Source organism: Lithobates pipiens, unplaced genomic scaffold (assembly GCF_037356315.1).
Source record: "Lithobates pipiens isolate NorthernLeopardFrog02 unplaced genomic scaffold, aLitPip1_a1.2 Scaffold_18, whole genome shotgun sequence".
Taxonomy (NCBI): Eukaryota; Metazoa; Chordata; class Amphibia; order Anura; family Ranidae; genus Lithobates; species Lithobates pipiens.
In genome coordinates, this window is record NW_027507758.1 from 444,476,156 (window position 1) to 444,492,064 (window position 15,909).

Here is a 15,909-nt window from a genome sequence, read left to right on the forward strand (position 1 = left end):
AAGATGTAGCATATGGTAAACAACTTTGGAATAGAACATCATCAAAGGTTATTCTGGAGCAACGGTAGGTAGTCTGTGAGCCTACCCAAGGGACTAGATTTTATAAAATTTCTTTGGCCAGCCTCTTGCTTTGTAAGTTAATTTGTACATAGGGAGAGCCTTATTGACAATAGTGAGCCGAAAGGGAAGGGGGAGTCAATGACTTCCAATTTAAAAAGTATAGCCTTTTTGGTATAAAATAACAACCACCGTAAAAGTATTTTCCTCCCTGCAGGAAGAATATCTTCTTCAGCATATCCTAATAGACACCGTAGGGGATTACAAATATTAGGAGCTTGGAAGACTGCTAACAAAGTCCGTGATTGTGGACCAGTAGGCCCAAATACACAGACAGTCCCAGACTATATGATAAAATGACCCCACTTTCCCTGTACACTTGGTGCAGTTGGGAGATGCAAGCCTCCCCATCCGAAAAATAATATTGAGAGTGTAGTAGGAGCAATGGAGGAATTTTGTTTTTCAACACGATCTCGGGCTGAAATGACCATAGGGGATTGCAGAGTTTGGCGGTAGTATGTATCAAGGAGTTATAGTAGGTGGAAACTAGTTTAGAGTGGTCCGACTGATATAGCATCTGTTCAAGTCTGAAAACTCGAAATGAGATATTAGCCAATCCAAACTGAGCAGCCGCCACATGCCGAATCTGCAAGTATCTGAAATACGCAGTGGCAGGTATATCATATTTGCGTTGAAAATCCGCAAAAGATTTAAATGAACCTCCTCCATATAATTGCACAACAGTCTTAACCCCATATCTGGCCCAAAACAGGCCATTTTCATGAGAGCGGAATTTGCCTAGATGTGGGTTATGCCACAGAGGAGCGTAAGGGGAGACAGTACCTACATCCCCAGTTGGAATTAAATTAGAGGCCTTAAAAACCTGTAACGTCATAGCAAGAATTTTGGTGCCCTCCCATTTTTGCGTAGACTGCCTATGAATAAGGTTTTGCAAGGACTCCTATGATGTGAGAATCGCCTCTAAAGCAGTGGCCGCATTTTTGGTATCCAGAAGGAACCACCAGTGCATGTGGGTCAGTTGGGCAGAAAAATATTATGTTTGGAGGTTAGGCATAGCTAGTCCTCATCTGACAGGGGTAGCTGCAACGTATCCCTGGCAATGCTTGCCGGTTTTCCCGCCCATATAAATGGAGTAATAAGAGAATCAAGATTTCAAAACTGTTGTTTAGGGATGTAGTGTACCCAGGGCATAGAGGAAACGTGGGAAAAAAATAATAATTTTAAATATATTGAGTCTACCTAGTAAAGGGGTAACTTAGTCCAAGCCTTAAATGTGTTTTTTAATCTATGAATGAGAGGGAGCAAATTATCATCGATATATTTGGAAATAGGTTGTTGAATAATTATGCCCAGATATCTGAACCTAGTAACCACCCTCCTAGGGGAACAACTATTGGGAACACATTTAGCTGCATCAGGGTCCAATGGGAAAATGGTGGATTTCTCCCAATTTACCCTAAATCCAGAGAAATGTTCACATTGCGTGATATCCTGCACAAGTGGTTCTATAGTCAGGGCGAACAAGAGGAGCGACAAAGGGCACCCCTTTCGCATGTCCCCGGGCTATGGAAAAAGTGTCTGACATAGTTGTTGGCACGTATGCGAGCATTGGGCTTAGAATACAGAAGGTGCACCCAACGAATGAAGGAAGGCCCAAATCGAAATCTGGCCAGGACTTCATACAAGTATGACCACTCAGAGTCGAACGCCTTGTGGATGTCCAAGTCAACAACCAGTCTAGAGCTCATGTAGTCATGGGTAGCTTGCATGTTCGTGAACAGTCTCCGGAGATTATTATAGGTGGAACGCCCAGGAATAAAACTGGTCTTATCCAAGCCAACTAAGGTGGTAACCACTTCATTGAGTCTACGAGCCAAAGCCTTTGCCAGGATTTTAATGTCTAAATTAATTAGGGAAATAGGCCTATAGGAGACACAACGTGAACGATCCTTATAGGGTTTGGGAATGAGCGCTTCTGACATAAGTGGAGAGACACCCTCTTTCAATTGCATGAGGCAGAAGGATTTCCTTATACTGGCTGTACCATTCAATAAGAAAACCATCTAACCCTGGTGTTTTATTCCTGGTGAAGGAAAGCATAGCCACCTCAAGCTCATCGACTGTCAGTGGGGCTTCAAGCGCGGAAACCCGATCTGGGGAAAGTTTAGATAATGGGATATTAAACAAATAATCATCTAATTATACAATAGTATAATGCACTTTAGATGTGTATAGGTCAGTATAGAAGTCTACAAAAGCCTGTACCACCTCGGTAGTCTGGACGACCAGTTCTCCCACCGAATGGAGAATTCTGAGAATATTACAGGGCTGGTAATCAAGGTTGGACAGATAGGCTAGAAGACGGCTGTTTTTTTTATCCCCAAATCCGACAATACATTTACTTTGATAAAGCAGTTTCTTTTGCGTACGTTCTTGTTGTCTAGCCCTGTCCTTCCAGTCAGAGTAGGCGCCAGGTGACGGGTCAATAGAGTAGCCACACTCCAATGTACGGAGGGCATGTCCTGCATCTGTTTGGATCTAGACAAGCAGCAGAGATGGCCAGGGAAAAGGAGCCCTACATAGTCACTTTAAAAGCATCCCAGGTAATGGGAGTCGAGGCACTGTGCATATTGGATTGCCAATAGGAGTTCATCCATGTCTGGCGCCTGCCTATCCTCAACCGAAGGCTCAGCAAGCCACAAGGGACTCAATCTCCACATTTTGTAACTGCAAAGTACCCCCAGTGATAAATCCAACATCAAGGGAGAGTGGTCAGATACAGCCCTGGGGAGATACTTAACATCCAGAAGACAGCTCAATAGTTCAGAAGATAAAAGACATAGATCAATACGCGATGGTGTTTTATGGGTTACTGAATGACAATAGTATTCCTGTTGCTCTGCATATTTCCACCTTCAGGCAGCCACCAAATCATTTTTTTTTACATTAAGAGTAGGGATTTGTGTAGAGGACCCAAACCTATCAAGGGAGCTGTTCAGGACTGTTAAAGTATCCTGCGAAGAGTAAAGGGCCCTCAGCTACTACTAAAACTATACCCATAACCAGGACTTAGTGAATAGAAGGGGGACATAGACATTCAGCAAGGTATAAGGCTTACCACTAAATTCCATGACTAATATTACAAAATATCCTTGGGGATCTGTTCTTAAATGTTTGATGAAGACAGGGGCCATTTTAGATAATAATATAGAAATCCCCCTTGCGTAAGTGGACTACGTTGAATGGTGTGCAGAGGCAATTTTTTTCTTTTGAAAGCCATGGCCCTAGGCCATGTAGATGGGAATCCAGGAGGAAGAGGACATGGGGAGCATGGCAGGAAATATATATTCATAAACCAAGGAGCATTTAACTTTCGAGTTCAGTCCCTATACATTCCATGAAAAAACTCATGGAGATTTAGAAAACTGTAGGTAATGCAGGATAGTACATAAACACATGCCCCTAGTGTATAGGAGGAGGCCTGCCTGAAGAGGGTGAATTGGCCAAAGTAGAGCATTAAGCAGACTCCAGCCCTCAGTGAAACTTACAAAGTAGTAGTCCCGTATTATCAGTTATTTATGTAAATGGTTGAATAAAAAAATAAAATAAAAAAAAAACCCTGAAAACTCGCAAAAGTAAAAAAAATAAAAAATAATAATTCCCACCCAGCCCCCAAAACCAACAATTGAGAGCTTTATCCCAAAAACTGAAACATGGTATGGAGAAAATGCGGAGTAGTCCATTAGAACTGATGTAGGCATCTATTGGCCAAAGGATTGTGAAAAACTTTATGAAACAACCATATGCCAAGTCCAGGTGAGAGCTAGATTGTCCAAACTGAGAATCATAGAATAGACAAACCCATAGTGGGGGGTCAACCACAGACCAGCAGGAGCCAACATTAGAATTTGCAGGGAATAATAAGATTGGTATGAGCATGAATATCCTGGAGTGGCCTGCATAGGTTGCATAAATGACCACATGAAAGGTCTGTGAATAAAGGTGGTAACAAGCAATCAGAGTAGTATAGCAAAACCACAGATTCAGGGTGGATTGTGCTTGCCAATGTGGCAAGTAGAGGAATGGCCCAAGGTATCCACCCAGCGTATGGCATCACAAGGATCTGTGAAGAAATGTTTTTTACTCTGATGAACAACCCGCAATCTGGCTGGGTAGAGCATGCTATAAATTATATGTTTATCCCGGAGCTTTCGTTTCACTGACCGTAAGCCAGCGCGCTGCTTTTGCATGGCCACCAAAAAGTCTGGAAAGATATTAATGGGGTTCCCATTATATATATCACCCACGCTTGGTCTCTTGCTGCATGTAACACTGTTTCCTTATCCCGAAAATGGAGCAGTTTGATTGAAAGAGGGCAAGAAGTTGCACCCGGAGGCAGGGGGAGCAACGGCACCCTATGAGCACGTTCGATGGCAAAGATGGGTGAGACGTTTGCAGCCCCAAAAGTATAAGTGAGACATTCTTCCATAAAAGATTTGGGTTGTGACATAGGCGATCCTCAAGATCATTAAGCTTCTCTGAGGTGGCAACAGAGTGTTTCAGTTCTGTCATCAGAGGCTGTAAAAGACTCCTCCGGGTCGCTGATTCATTGTTCAGCATTGGACACCCGGTGCTTAATATTGTGTACATCCTGTTTTAAATAGGAGAGTTCCACTTTAACCGAGTCAATCTGCATTGTGAGAGAAGCATGACTGTGCTGGATTGCTTCCATAATCTGGGACAGTGTGGGTTCCGCACCAGCAACTGGAGGGTTAAACACTTTATGAGAGAATGCAGCTCCAGGAGGAACAGAGGGCTCAGGGCTTATGGGAGAGGGCGATGGAGGGGAGGATGATTCACCCTACACAGGAGCCAAAGGTTCATTATGTGTCGGCACTGTGCAGAAGCCGCTCTGTCTCCATGTCAGAGCCACGTGATGTGTCTACACCATCTTGGATCTCTTCCCAGGGGAGGTGAGGCAGCTTATCTGGCTGGAATTGTGAGCAGGACAGGCCCATTTTCACCATGGCTGCTGCTCCTCTAGTGCCCCACAGGCAAGGCAAGCGTGTGGGCAGAGCCGAACGATCTCTCCGGACGGTAGGATCTGTGCAGGATTTAGATGTCGGGATGGAGCTCCAAGTAGCTGCTTCTTACATCCCGGAAGTCAACCATGCCCCCTGCTTTTGTTTAAAAACAAGTCTCAAGGGTTTCTAAATACCAGTGATGTTCAATTGTTCTTAGGTTCTATTCTTGCATACCTTGATATTTACTAAACCCAATGATCAGTCATTCATTATATGGGGTCAAAACTGATCTAAATAAATCCTGCACAGCTAATAATCTGGGCACCCCAATCAAAATTTTGGCACCAAATGTCTTCTCAACCCAAAGTATGCACCCAAGTAGTACTTGCTGGAGGCTCCCTATTATATACATGCATGCAGACATATTAAACTATCAAGCTGTATATACATTTCAAGTAAAACTAAAGCGATATCACATATTCCACATACCTCATCAGGTGAGAAATCAAATTTTATTTTTAGACTTCAAGTCGTGTGATATAAAAAACCTTGACACGCTTTATAACGATTTTCTATATTGATACAACAGCGTTCATATCATCATACAGTGAATACATACTGTTCATGAATTTAATAAGCTTCAGCTTATTGTGCATATGTTCCAGAGAATCGATACAAAGTCAAAAAACAAAAAAATATATACTTTTCAAGAGGTGATTAGCTTCAACAAAACACTTTTCTTCCAGATCCTGAAAACATCTGCATTTTAAAGAATGTTTTTCCTGCAGACATTTGTATTCGTTTCATTTGACCTATATTACTGTAAACCTGAAAGTTACCAGGCCAAATGTCACTGGGTTACACAGGCCATATGTCTGTCTTCTGTAACTTAAACATACTAATTTCTACATAATTAGATTAAAGCCAGCTTTAAAAGAACAAGTCCAATGTGCATAGCAAGACGTGTACAAGTAAATGCTGCACCAGTAAAATGTCTAATAAAATTTGGTGCCCCAAGCTTCAGAGATGTTAAGGTGCAGAGAGAAAACCATGCAAGTATTGCAGGGTAGAGTCCATGTTTGTGACTTAGTGTCCAAGAGAAGAACTAAAGCAACTTTCACATAGCAGCTTTACATTTTAAATACTCTGTACATTACACAGTATATCAGCCTTGCGGTCTGATGAAGCTATCTAGGAGGCTGCAGTCGGTCTGTTGCCACAGACTTATTTTGGAAAACTTAAATCTAGCATCCTAAATGATTGACAAGCACTTAGAAATTCTCCAGTCATGGCTCATACAGTGTTTCTCTCTCTGGACTCTTGATCCATGTTGTGCTGCAGCTGGACCACAACACTTTGTGTATTATGTTCTTCATCGCTACTATCGCTGTCATCTGCGTCATCATCCTCTTCCTCCTCAGAGGAAGACTCCGCTATGCTCTGCTGTGAGTGAGACTGGGATATGGCCCCGAATGACTGAGTACTGGCAGAAGGTGTGGGACGAAGCAATGGAGTATTTTCTGAGACATCGTTATCTTCCTGGCTGCTGTCTGAATCTGAATCAGAGTCACCCTGGGATGGGACAACCTTCTGTTTGCACACAGGACAGGTCTTCTTTGTCTTTGTTAGCCATGGGTCAACACATTTGCAGTGATAGGCTAGTAATATGAAAGAAAACATAATAATTACATTAAGCATTCACATTTCAGGTATTACAAGGTCAGTCAGCATCTTTCATAGAACTCTGCAAATCAGAAAAATAAAGCATTAAGTGGATAGTATTTTTACCAATCGTTTATTATAGCTACAATGTTTACAAGATTGCAATGCTGAGTTAAAGCTCCTACAGAAAAGATTTAAAGCAGATTTATATGTAACCCCAACTTCTTATTTTTAAACTTTAATATTTTTAAAATAGATGTGAGAAATCACGTTATTAAACATCAAGCATATATTACATCTATAGATTCCTGCCACTGTCGTTCACAGTGGCACTAGTTGTCTGTGCAAACGTAGCCTAAAGTGTATAAGATTTCTCCCTAGATGTCTTATTTTTCAGTCTAATTCACTGGCCACATGACCGCCCCTGGACATTTAGTTATTTTCTGGCCTATTGTGGTAGGAGGGTATGAAACTGCAGTAGTGAGGTCACAGTCAGTAATGCCAAAATTCCAGCAGCCCTTGCCTCCTTGTGGACAGGTCAAAGAATAGGGCAACCAAGTAGCCATACTGCATACTCACTACAAACCTCAGATAGCATGAGGTGAGAAAATGAGGATGTGCAATATGGTAAGCATCACTGAGGCCAGCAGATTCCCTGGAACAAGGGAAGCAATGACTGACCTGGCAGATTTCAAACTTGAACCCTTAGAAACAGGTTGAGGGTCTTGAGATGCAAAATGGGATGAATGGCTCCATTTGCCATGGGAACTGTAAACAGGTTGTAGTAAAACCCGTAAAAATATTTCCCATCCAGAATGGGGGGTGATAATCCGCCAGCGAAGATCTGCCGAATAGAGATCTGCCTGTCTTTGCAGAGAGGATGGCAGACTGGAAAGCATGGGGTGGAAGGAGTTGAGTCAAATTACAGTTGGTAGTTTCTTGATACCACACTTTGGACCTAACATCTGAGATTTCTTAGGACAGGATGGTCAAAAATTCTGATAGGCATCCTTGGACTTGAAAAAGTGAGGGCGCCCTTTCATTGTTAACATACTTGTTAGGCTTGTTCTAAGGATTCTGACAGAAGTTTACCCCAGGTTTTTGATCAGGGCCCGAGGGGGGCAGTGAAAGGCCTTTATGGCCTATTTTAGCATGGTGTCCATCATAGCATTTGCAGTGGCAAGGCAGTGTAGGACTGGCCAGAAGAGGGATTACTTTGATGCAGTTTGTCAGCTTAATATGTATTGCAATATATGTGAACTAAATATCCCTGTTTTTCATTGCATAGTTTAATGGGAAGGGTGTAGCAGTGTACAGAGGGACCATCATGGAACTCTTTCTAGACACGGGGAGCAGGCTGCCTGCTTGCAGGAGCACAAGCCTTTTTCTGGAGGAGTACTCTTACCCACTTTGGTGATCTCCTAAAGTACTTGTCTAGGGAGGTACAGAAGAGGGCTGCCAAAACATGAACTTCCTACACCGAATTTTTACTGAGCAGCATAACAACCAGAGGATCCTCTGCCTGTGAACTGAAAGGATGCTCATCTTGTGATAGCTAGCCATCTCCACAGCAGCATTAGGCTACAGGCAAAAGTTCTAGGTGGGGAATAAAAGGATCAGTTAAAATGGATCCAGGGTCACGGGCCATGTCAGCTGAGCCTGAATGGGCAAGGTCCCCAGACTCCCTATCTCCGCCCTTGTACAGTGCTCAGTGTCCCCATGAGATGAAAAGCCTTCTGTGCCAGACTTCATGTGATCCAGGTGGCATCCAAGGATTTCTTTGTGGGAGCATGAGGGAGAGAGCGTGAAAAGAAAAAAAGCACGAGTAGAGGAAGACCAAAAAGCCGCGTACGTGCACAGTATGCCCAGGCAGCCTGTGCCTGCGCAGGAACATTATTAGCTCATGTGCGACAGATTGGGGCCAAAAAATGGCACCAAATTTGAACAGATCAGCTTTCCTGCTTCAAAACTGACCCATTAAAAAATTTTGCAGCCCATGCTCCTTTAAACCCACAGGAATTTGAGCCAGCACACAGGGCTGCTTTAAAGGGACTGAGCCACATTTATCATGACACAGCTCTTCAGTAACAGAGCAGGATTAAAGGGACGTGCCCACATCCTGACTTTGCATTCTTGGATGGGCATACTCCTGAAGGGGTCTTCAGAGACAGGACTAGCAACATTACTGGCCAGCTCTGCATCTTCTTCAAGACAGGGTCCGGGTACAACTCCCCAAGGCTCAGCCAAGAAGTCAACAGATTTAAAAAGCTGCACATGAAATGGCTATAGAACAACTACTAAAAAAATCCTGCAAACAAAACGGCAAAAAAAAAAAAAAAAAGGGAGAAAGAAAAGAAAATATCCCTCACCTAAGGACACTAGAAAAAAAAAAAAAACTGAGGCTACCTGGAAATGTAAAGGGGATGACCCTGCAGCTTTATTTTTTGCCAGTGTCCAATCACCCGAAGGTGGGTACCTATAATCTTTGGATTATGATGCCATGTCCTGTACAGTTTGATTAAGAAACATACTCCTCTTCCCAGTGAATTCAGCTGCAATCTGCCACAGACCAGGTCCCGCTCAGTCATCATTCCTTCCTGCATCGAGAGCCTCTCTTCTGGGTATTTGCAGCTAACCCCCAATGATGCACCACTAGGTCCACCCATCCAGATGCTCATGCAGCCTTCTGTTTTTTTTTTTTTAAGGGTATATTCCAATAGGCTGCAGGTTCAGGCATGTGTATATTCATGACTAGAATGGCAGTGGGGCCAGAGTGAAAAAATAGAAACAAATGTTAAAAAATAGGATTTTTGTACTCACCGTAAAATCCTTTTCTCTGAAGTTCACTGACTGACACCATTAATGTTGACCTTAGGGTTATTATGCCACCTTCAGGAGAGGACTAGGCAGAACATGTTATACATGAGAAAAAAAACAGAACTTTACAGTTCCACCCAGGGGGCGGTCCCTCCGGTAATAACCCCTCAGCCTGCTTCCTGCAACTCAGTACGTCAACAAGCAGTATAACGTAAATCAATAGGAGGGGAGGGTGCTGTGTCAGTCAGTGAACTTCAGAAAAAAGTATTTTACGGTGAGTACAAAAATCTGATTTTCTCTATGGTTCACTGACTGACACAGCTCCATTAATCTTGACCGTAGGGACGTCCCAAAGCAGTGTCATAACGAGGGGTGGGAACAGCATAAAAAACTTCTCCCACAACCAGAAGTGCTCACCAACAGGGGAGACACCATCTTATCTAGCCGCATCAGAACTTGCGGTCAACAATGCAACAGTGCATAAATACTCAAAGTAACTGTATTTTTAAAGCAGAGTAAAGAGTGCAGAATTGCAACATTACATGGCCGCCTGCAAAACTTTGCGGCCAAAGCAGGCATCAGACGATGCGCTTACATCCGCTTTGTAGAATTTGGTAAAAGTGTGAATGGACGGCCACACTTGAGCGGCTGACGCTTGATGTCGGAAAGCCCAAGAGGTTCCAATTGCCCTATTGGAATGGGCCGTGACAGGAAAGGGGGGCACCTGCCCCTTCAAGGCATAGGCCTGTACCACAATCTGTCTGATCCACCTGGAAATGGTGGCCAAGACAGTCATACCTTTTTTCGGACCAGCTACCAAAACTAACAAAGAGTCTGATTTCCGAAAGGGAGCCGTGGCAGACAGATATACCCTTAGAGCCCGGACCACGTCCAGGGAATGAAGGGCCACCTCCTTAGGATGTGTCCGTTTAGGACACAAAGATGGTAACACAATGTCTTCATTGATGTGATAGGGCGACTTACAAGAAAACACAAGGCTGTCCGTTCCAAAATCCTCCTGGCAGATGAAATGGCCACTAGGAAGACCACTTTCGGAGAACGTCAACAAGGGGATTTCCACCTGAAAGACACAATTACCGATTTGCGAAACGCGTAGCGACTGTCTGAATCCCGCGAGTTGGAAGAGAGATTCGTGCATCCACGGGTCACCACTGAAGGCTGTGAACGGAGGGTGAGGTAGAATTTGTTTCCCACATCCACGTACAGTGGTGTGAAAGAGTGTTTGCCCCCTTCCTCATTTCCTGTTCCTTTGCATGTTTGTCACACTTAAGTGTTTCGGAACATCAAACCAATTTAAACAATAGTCAAGGACAACACAAGTAAACACAAAATGCAATTTGTAAATGAAGGTGTTTATTATTAAAGGTGAAAAAAAATCCAAACCATCATGGCCCTGTGTGAAAAAGTGATTGCCCCCCTTGTTAAAACATACTATAACTGTGGTTGTCCACACCTGAGTTCAATTTCTCTAGCCACACCCAGGCCTGATTATTGCCACACCTGTTCACAATCAAGGCATCACTTAAATAGGAGCTGCTTGACACAGTAAGGTCCACCAGAAGATCCTTAAAAGCTACACATCATGCCGAGACCCAAAGAAATTCAGGAACAATTGAGAAAGAAAGTAATTGAGATCTATCAGTCTGGAAAGGGTTATAAAGCCATTTCCAAAGCTTTGGGAATCCAGCGAACCACAGTGAGAGCCATTATCCACAAATGGCGAAGACATGGAACAGTCAACCTTCCCAGGAGTGGCCGGCCGCCAAAAATTACCCCAAGAGCGCAGCGAAGACTCATCCAAGAGGTCACAAAAGACCCCACAACAATGTCCAAGGAACTGCAGGCCTCACTTGCCTCAGTTAAGGTCAGCGTTCATGCCTCCACCATCAGGAAAAGACTGGGCAAAAATGGCCTGCATGGCAGAGTTCCAAGGAGAAAACTACAGCTGAGCAAAAAGAACATCAAAGCTCTTCTCAATTTCTCCACAACACATCTGGATGATCCCCAAGACTTTTGGGACAACATTCTGTGGACCGATGAGACAAAAGTGGAACTCTTTGGAAGGTGTGTGTCCAAGTATATCTGGCGTAGAAGGAACACTGCATTTCAGAAAAAGAACATTATACCAACAGTAAAATATGGTGGTGGTAGTGTGATGGTCTGGGGCTGTTTTGCTGCTTCAGGACCTGGAAGACTTGCCGTGATAAAAGGAACTATGAATTCTGCTGTCTACCAAGAGATCCTGAAGGAGAATGTCCGACCATCTGTTCGTGTACTCAAGCTGAAACGAACTTGGGTTCTGCAGCAGGACAATGATCCTAAACACACCAGCAAGTCCACCACCGAATGGCTGAAGAAAAACAAAATGAAGACTTTGGAGTGGCCTAGCCAAAGTCCTGACCTGAATCCTATTGAGATGTTGTGGTATGACCTTAAAAAGGCCGTTCATGCTCGAAAACCCTCTAATGTAACTGAATTAGGACAATTCTGCAAAGATGAGTGGGCCAAAATTCCTCCAGGACGCTGTAAAAGCCTCATTGCATGTTATCGCAAACGCTTAGTTGCAGTTGTTGATGCTAAGGGTGGCCCAACCAGTTATTAGGTTTAGGGGGCAATCACTTTTTCACACAGGGCCATGATGGTTTGGATTTTTTTTCACCTTTAATAATAAACACCTTCATTTACAAACTGCATTTTGTGTTTACTTGTGTTGTCCTTGACTATTGTTTAAATTGGTTTGATGTTCCGAAACACTTAAGTGTGACAAACATGCAAAGGAACAGGAAATGAGGAAGGGGGCAAACACTTTTTCACACCACTGTACATTGCTGGACAAGCTTAGTGACGGCTTGGGGCACTGGTCCATGTGAGTGTACATCTGATTGATTTTAAACGTTATTTAAAATAAATTTGCATTTACTTGCTACACTATGATGGTCCTTTGCAAGTCTTTTTGAGCCATATTAGTACAAGAAGTTTTTACTTTCCTTGGGGAGAAATCGTTAATGTGACCAGTGAAGGAATGGTTATACTTAAATGAACCAAAGGCGATAACACAGACTAGGTCTGGTGAGTGTCCAATCTTTCCAGTGATGGTGAAGCACTTGGTCTTTGTCCTTGGTTGACACTTTGGGTGGCGATAGAAGCATTATCAAGAAAATCTTAGGCACTGAAGAGACTGTTTAGATTTATGTACTATATGCACGTAGCACTTTTTCTTACAGGAGATATTTAAGCACTTGTAATATTAATGGTACATTGGAGCCCGTTGTGGTATATACTGTGTGTTATATAGTAAGCAGCAAGCAGTTTTTTTTACACATTTTTCACACTGTTGAAATTATTTATTGTGGATGTTTTTTTTCATAGGTTTTTTATATCATTTTTAACATAACTATTGGGTTGGAGCACTTTAGTTGTTTGTAGTCTAAGTAAGATAGGTTGTGTTTGGTGACACCGGTGCAGGAGTTAGGGGTCCGGTCAACAGACACAAACTGCAGTGGTGCCACCACATACATATTTATATACATTTTTTTCTTCTTTTTTGGTTTTATCACCTACAAAAGTTGTGGTTTAGCTGGTAGTGATATCAGTGTATTTTATGGAAATTGCCCTTGGAAATAGGACACCATCATAGTAAATAAAGTTAGCGCAACCCCCATCACACGCATAGAAGGGGATTTCCCTGATGTTCTCAAACGGCGGTTTCTGAAGGGCCGATAGCACCAGGTTCAGATCCCACGGGGGTAAAGGTGGACACACCGGAGGAACTACATGCCGGACCCCTTGAATAAAAGTGCTCACTAGAGAGACACCAGGGGTCATTGGAAAAAAAGGCTGATATTTGTCCCTTAATGGTGCTTAAGGCCAATTTCTGGTCTACTCCTTGCTGTAGGAACAGCAGGATCCTGGAAATGGAATAGGTGTGTGGACGCCACCCTTTCTCCTCACACATGGAGATGTAGGCCTTCCAGGTACGATGGTATATCTTCCGAGAATAACATTTTCGTGCCCTCAACATAGTTGAAATCACTGAGTCCGACAGGCCCTGGTTCCTTAGCACCTGGCTCTCAATAGCCACGCTATTAAAACAGCGATGGTAAAGCAGGATGGAGAATCTGACCTCGAGACAGAAGGTCTTCTCGCATCGGTAGTCGCCAGGGAGCATCCGCTACCAGGTGTACTAGGTCAGCGTACTAGGGAGGACGAGGCCAATCTGGGGCAATCCGTATTACTGGAATCCCCTCGGCCTCCACTCTGCGGAGCAGACGTGGTAGCAGTTTAGCGGAGGGAAGGAGTAGATCAGACGGTACTGACCCCGCGGAGTCACCAGCATGTCGGACGCATCTGGCCAAGGATCTCATATCCTGGATACGAATCTCAGCACCTTCCGATTGAGATGGGAGACCAGGAGGTCTATGTCTGGTGTGCCTCACCCCAGGCACAGTAGCCTGAAAACCTCCGGATGCAACGCCCATTCTCCTGGGTCTAGCATCTGGCGACTTAGGTAGTCCACCTGCCAGTTTTCTACTCCCGGGATGTTAAACTGGGCATAGGGTACCGCCTCGAAGGAGGCCACCATGAGGGCCAGGACTCGCACGCAGAAGCGCAGTGACGACCACCTGCGGTTCATCAATAGTTTTACCATGGCTCTGAGAGTCTGCAGTTTGCCTGAAGGGAGAAAAACTCTCGCTTCCATGGAGTCCAGCAGTAAGCCTAGGTACTCCAAGTGCTGAGTCTGTATGAGCACTGACTTTTTTAGGTTCAACAGCCACCCAAATTCCTGCAGGGTTTGCATGGTGATCGCCAGATCCTCCTTTAATTCTGAGGCTACAGAAGCTCTCAGGAGATCATCGTTTAGGTAACCTACGATTGAGATCCCGCGTTGTCGCAACAACGCCAAAATTGGAGCCAATACCTTGGTAAAGACGCCAAGCCAAAAGGGAGAGCCACAAACTGGTAGTGGGCTTCCCCAACTGCAAATCGGGTATGTGCAGGTATGAATCCTAGATGTCCAGAGACACCAGGGAGTCCCCTTGATGGAGTGCAGCGACTACTGAGTGAACTGATTCCATTCTGTACCTCTGTACTTTTTCAAAGCATTGGAGGGCTTTCAGGTCCAAGGTACCCTTTCCTTTTTGGGGACTACAGATTGGAGTAGAACCCCTGGAACCTTTCCAACTCCGAAACAGGCACTATCACCCCGTGGCTTAGCAGGACCCTTACTGCCCCCATTAGGGCCTCCCGGCGAGCTTGGGAGTAAGGGTATGCTGAAAGGGAAGAATCTGTTTGGTGGCCAAGAGAGGAACTCTATCTTGTAGCCAGAGGAAATCAGTTTGCAGACCCATTGGTTGGACAGCCGAGAGGCCCACCGGGCTGCAAACTCCTGAAGGCGACCCCCCACCCGAGAAACGGGAAAGGGGAAACCTTTATGCTGTAGCACTTTTGCTTGCAGGCTTGCGGTTCCAGGGACGCTTTTGTCCCTCAAAGGTCGTCCTGTCAGACTGGGAGCGTTTAGTCGAAGTCCTGGACGGACGAAAAAGCCGCTTTTGAGCGGAAAATGAGGGCCCTTGCCTGCAGTGTGGCTCCTTAGTCTTCCTGGCCTGTGGGAGCAAGGTACTTTTCCCAACTGTGACATTTTTAATAATGTCATCCAACGAGGCTCCAAAGAGTCGCTCACCAAGGAAGGGTAGATCCGTCAAGGCTTTTTTTTTTTTTTTTTTTTTTTTTTTAAGATGCCTGGGCCGCAGACCAGCATTTTAGCCAAATCGGGCGCCGCATGCAGACGGAAGTAGCCTGCTGCTTCTCCAGCCAGTTGCAATTACAGGGAGTTCTGGGGAAGAAAAAACAGTTTCTGAAGCCATGCTGACCCACCCTGTCTGCCACCCTTGGGGACTTAGGCCAGGTGCACAATCCCACCCTCCTAGCTGCTACAGACTGAGGGGCCCCCACCGCAGGACTCGCCACCTCCCGACCAAGCACTGCGCCGTTCAGTTACAAGGTGTCTGTCCAATATCAGCTCCCAGGTGTCCTGAGCAAAAAAAAAAAAACACGCTGTTCTGAGCAGCAGGGATCAGCGCTGAGCATAAAAACCACGCTGGGCTACAACAAAGCGACCGCCCTGGCTAAAGGATATAATCACAGAGAAAATGGCCACCGAGCTACAGAAAAATGGGCCCTGACCATGCTTTCCATGGAGGCACACCAAAAATGGCCGACAAACAACTGTACACAGTGAAAGGACAGAGAAAATGGCGGCAGAACAGCACTATGGCGATGCAGACCTCCAGACACCCAGCGGGAAGAC

General features: G+C 44.6%; 1 protein-coding gene across 4 annotated transcripts in view; it reads right to left on the reverse strand.

Moving 5' to 3' along the window:
- Positions 1-5,595: 5,595 nt before the first annotated feature.
- The window catches only part of RNF13 (ring finger protein 13), a 203,576-nt gene continuing 193,262 nt past the window's right edge, over positions 5,596-15,909 (reverse strand). For all 4 annotated transcript variants that reach the window (XM_077488192.1, XM_077488189.1, XM_077488191.1 and 1 more), the window contains one exon: positions 5,596-6,760. In XM_077488192.1, the coding sequence (XP_077344318.1) occupies positions 6,396-6,760 (365 nt within the window). In that variant the 3' untranslated portion in view covers positions 5,596-6,395. The remainder of the gene's footprint in view (positions 6,761-15,909) is intronic.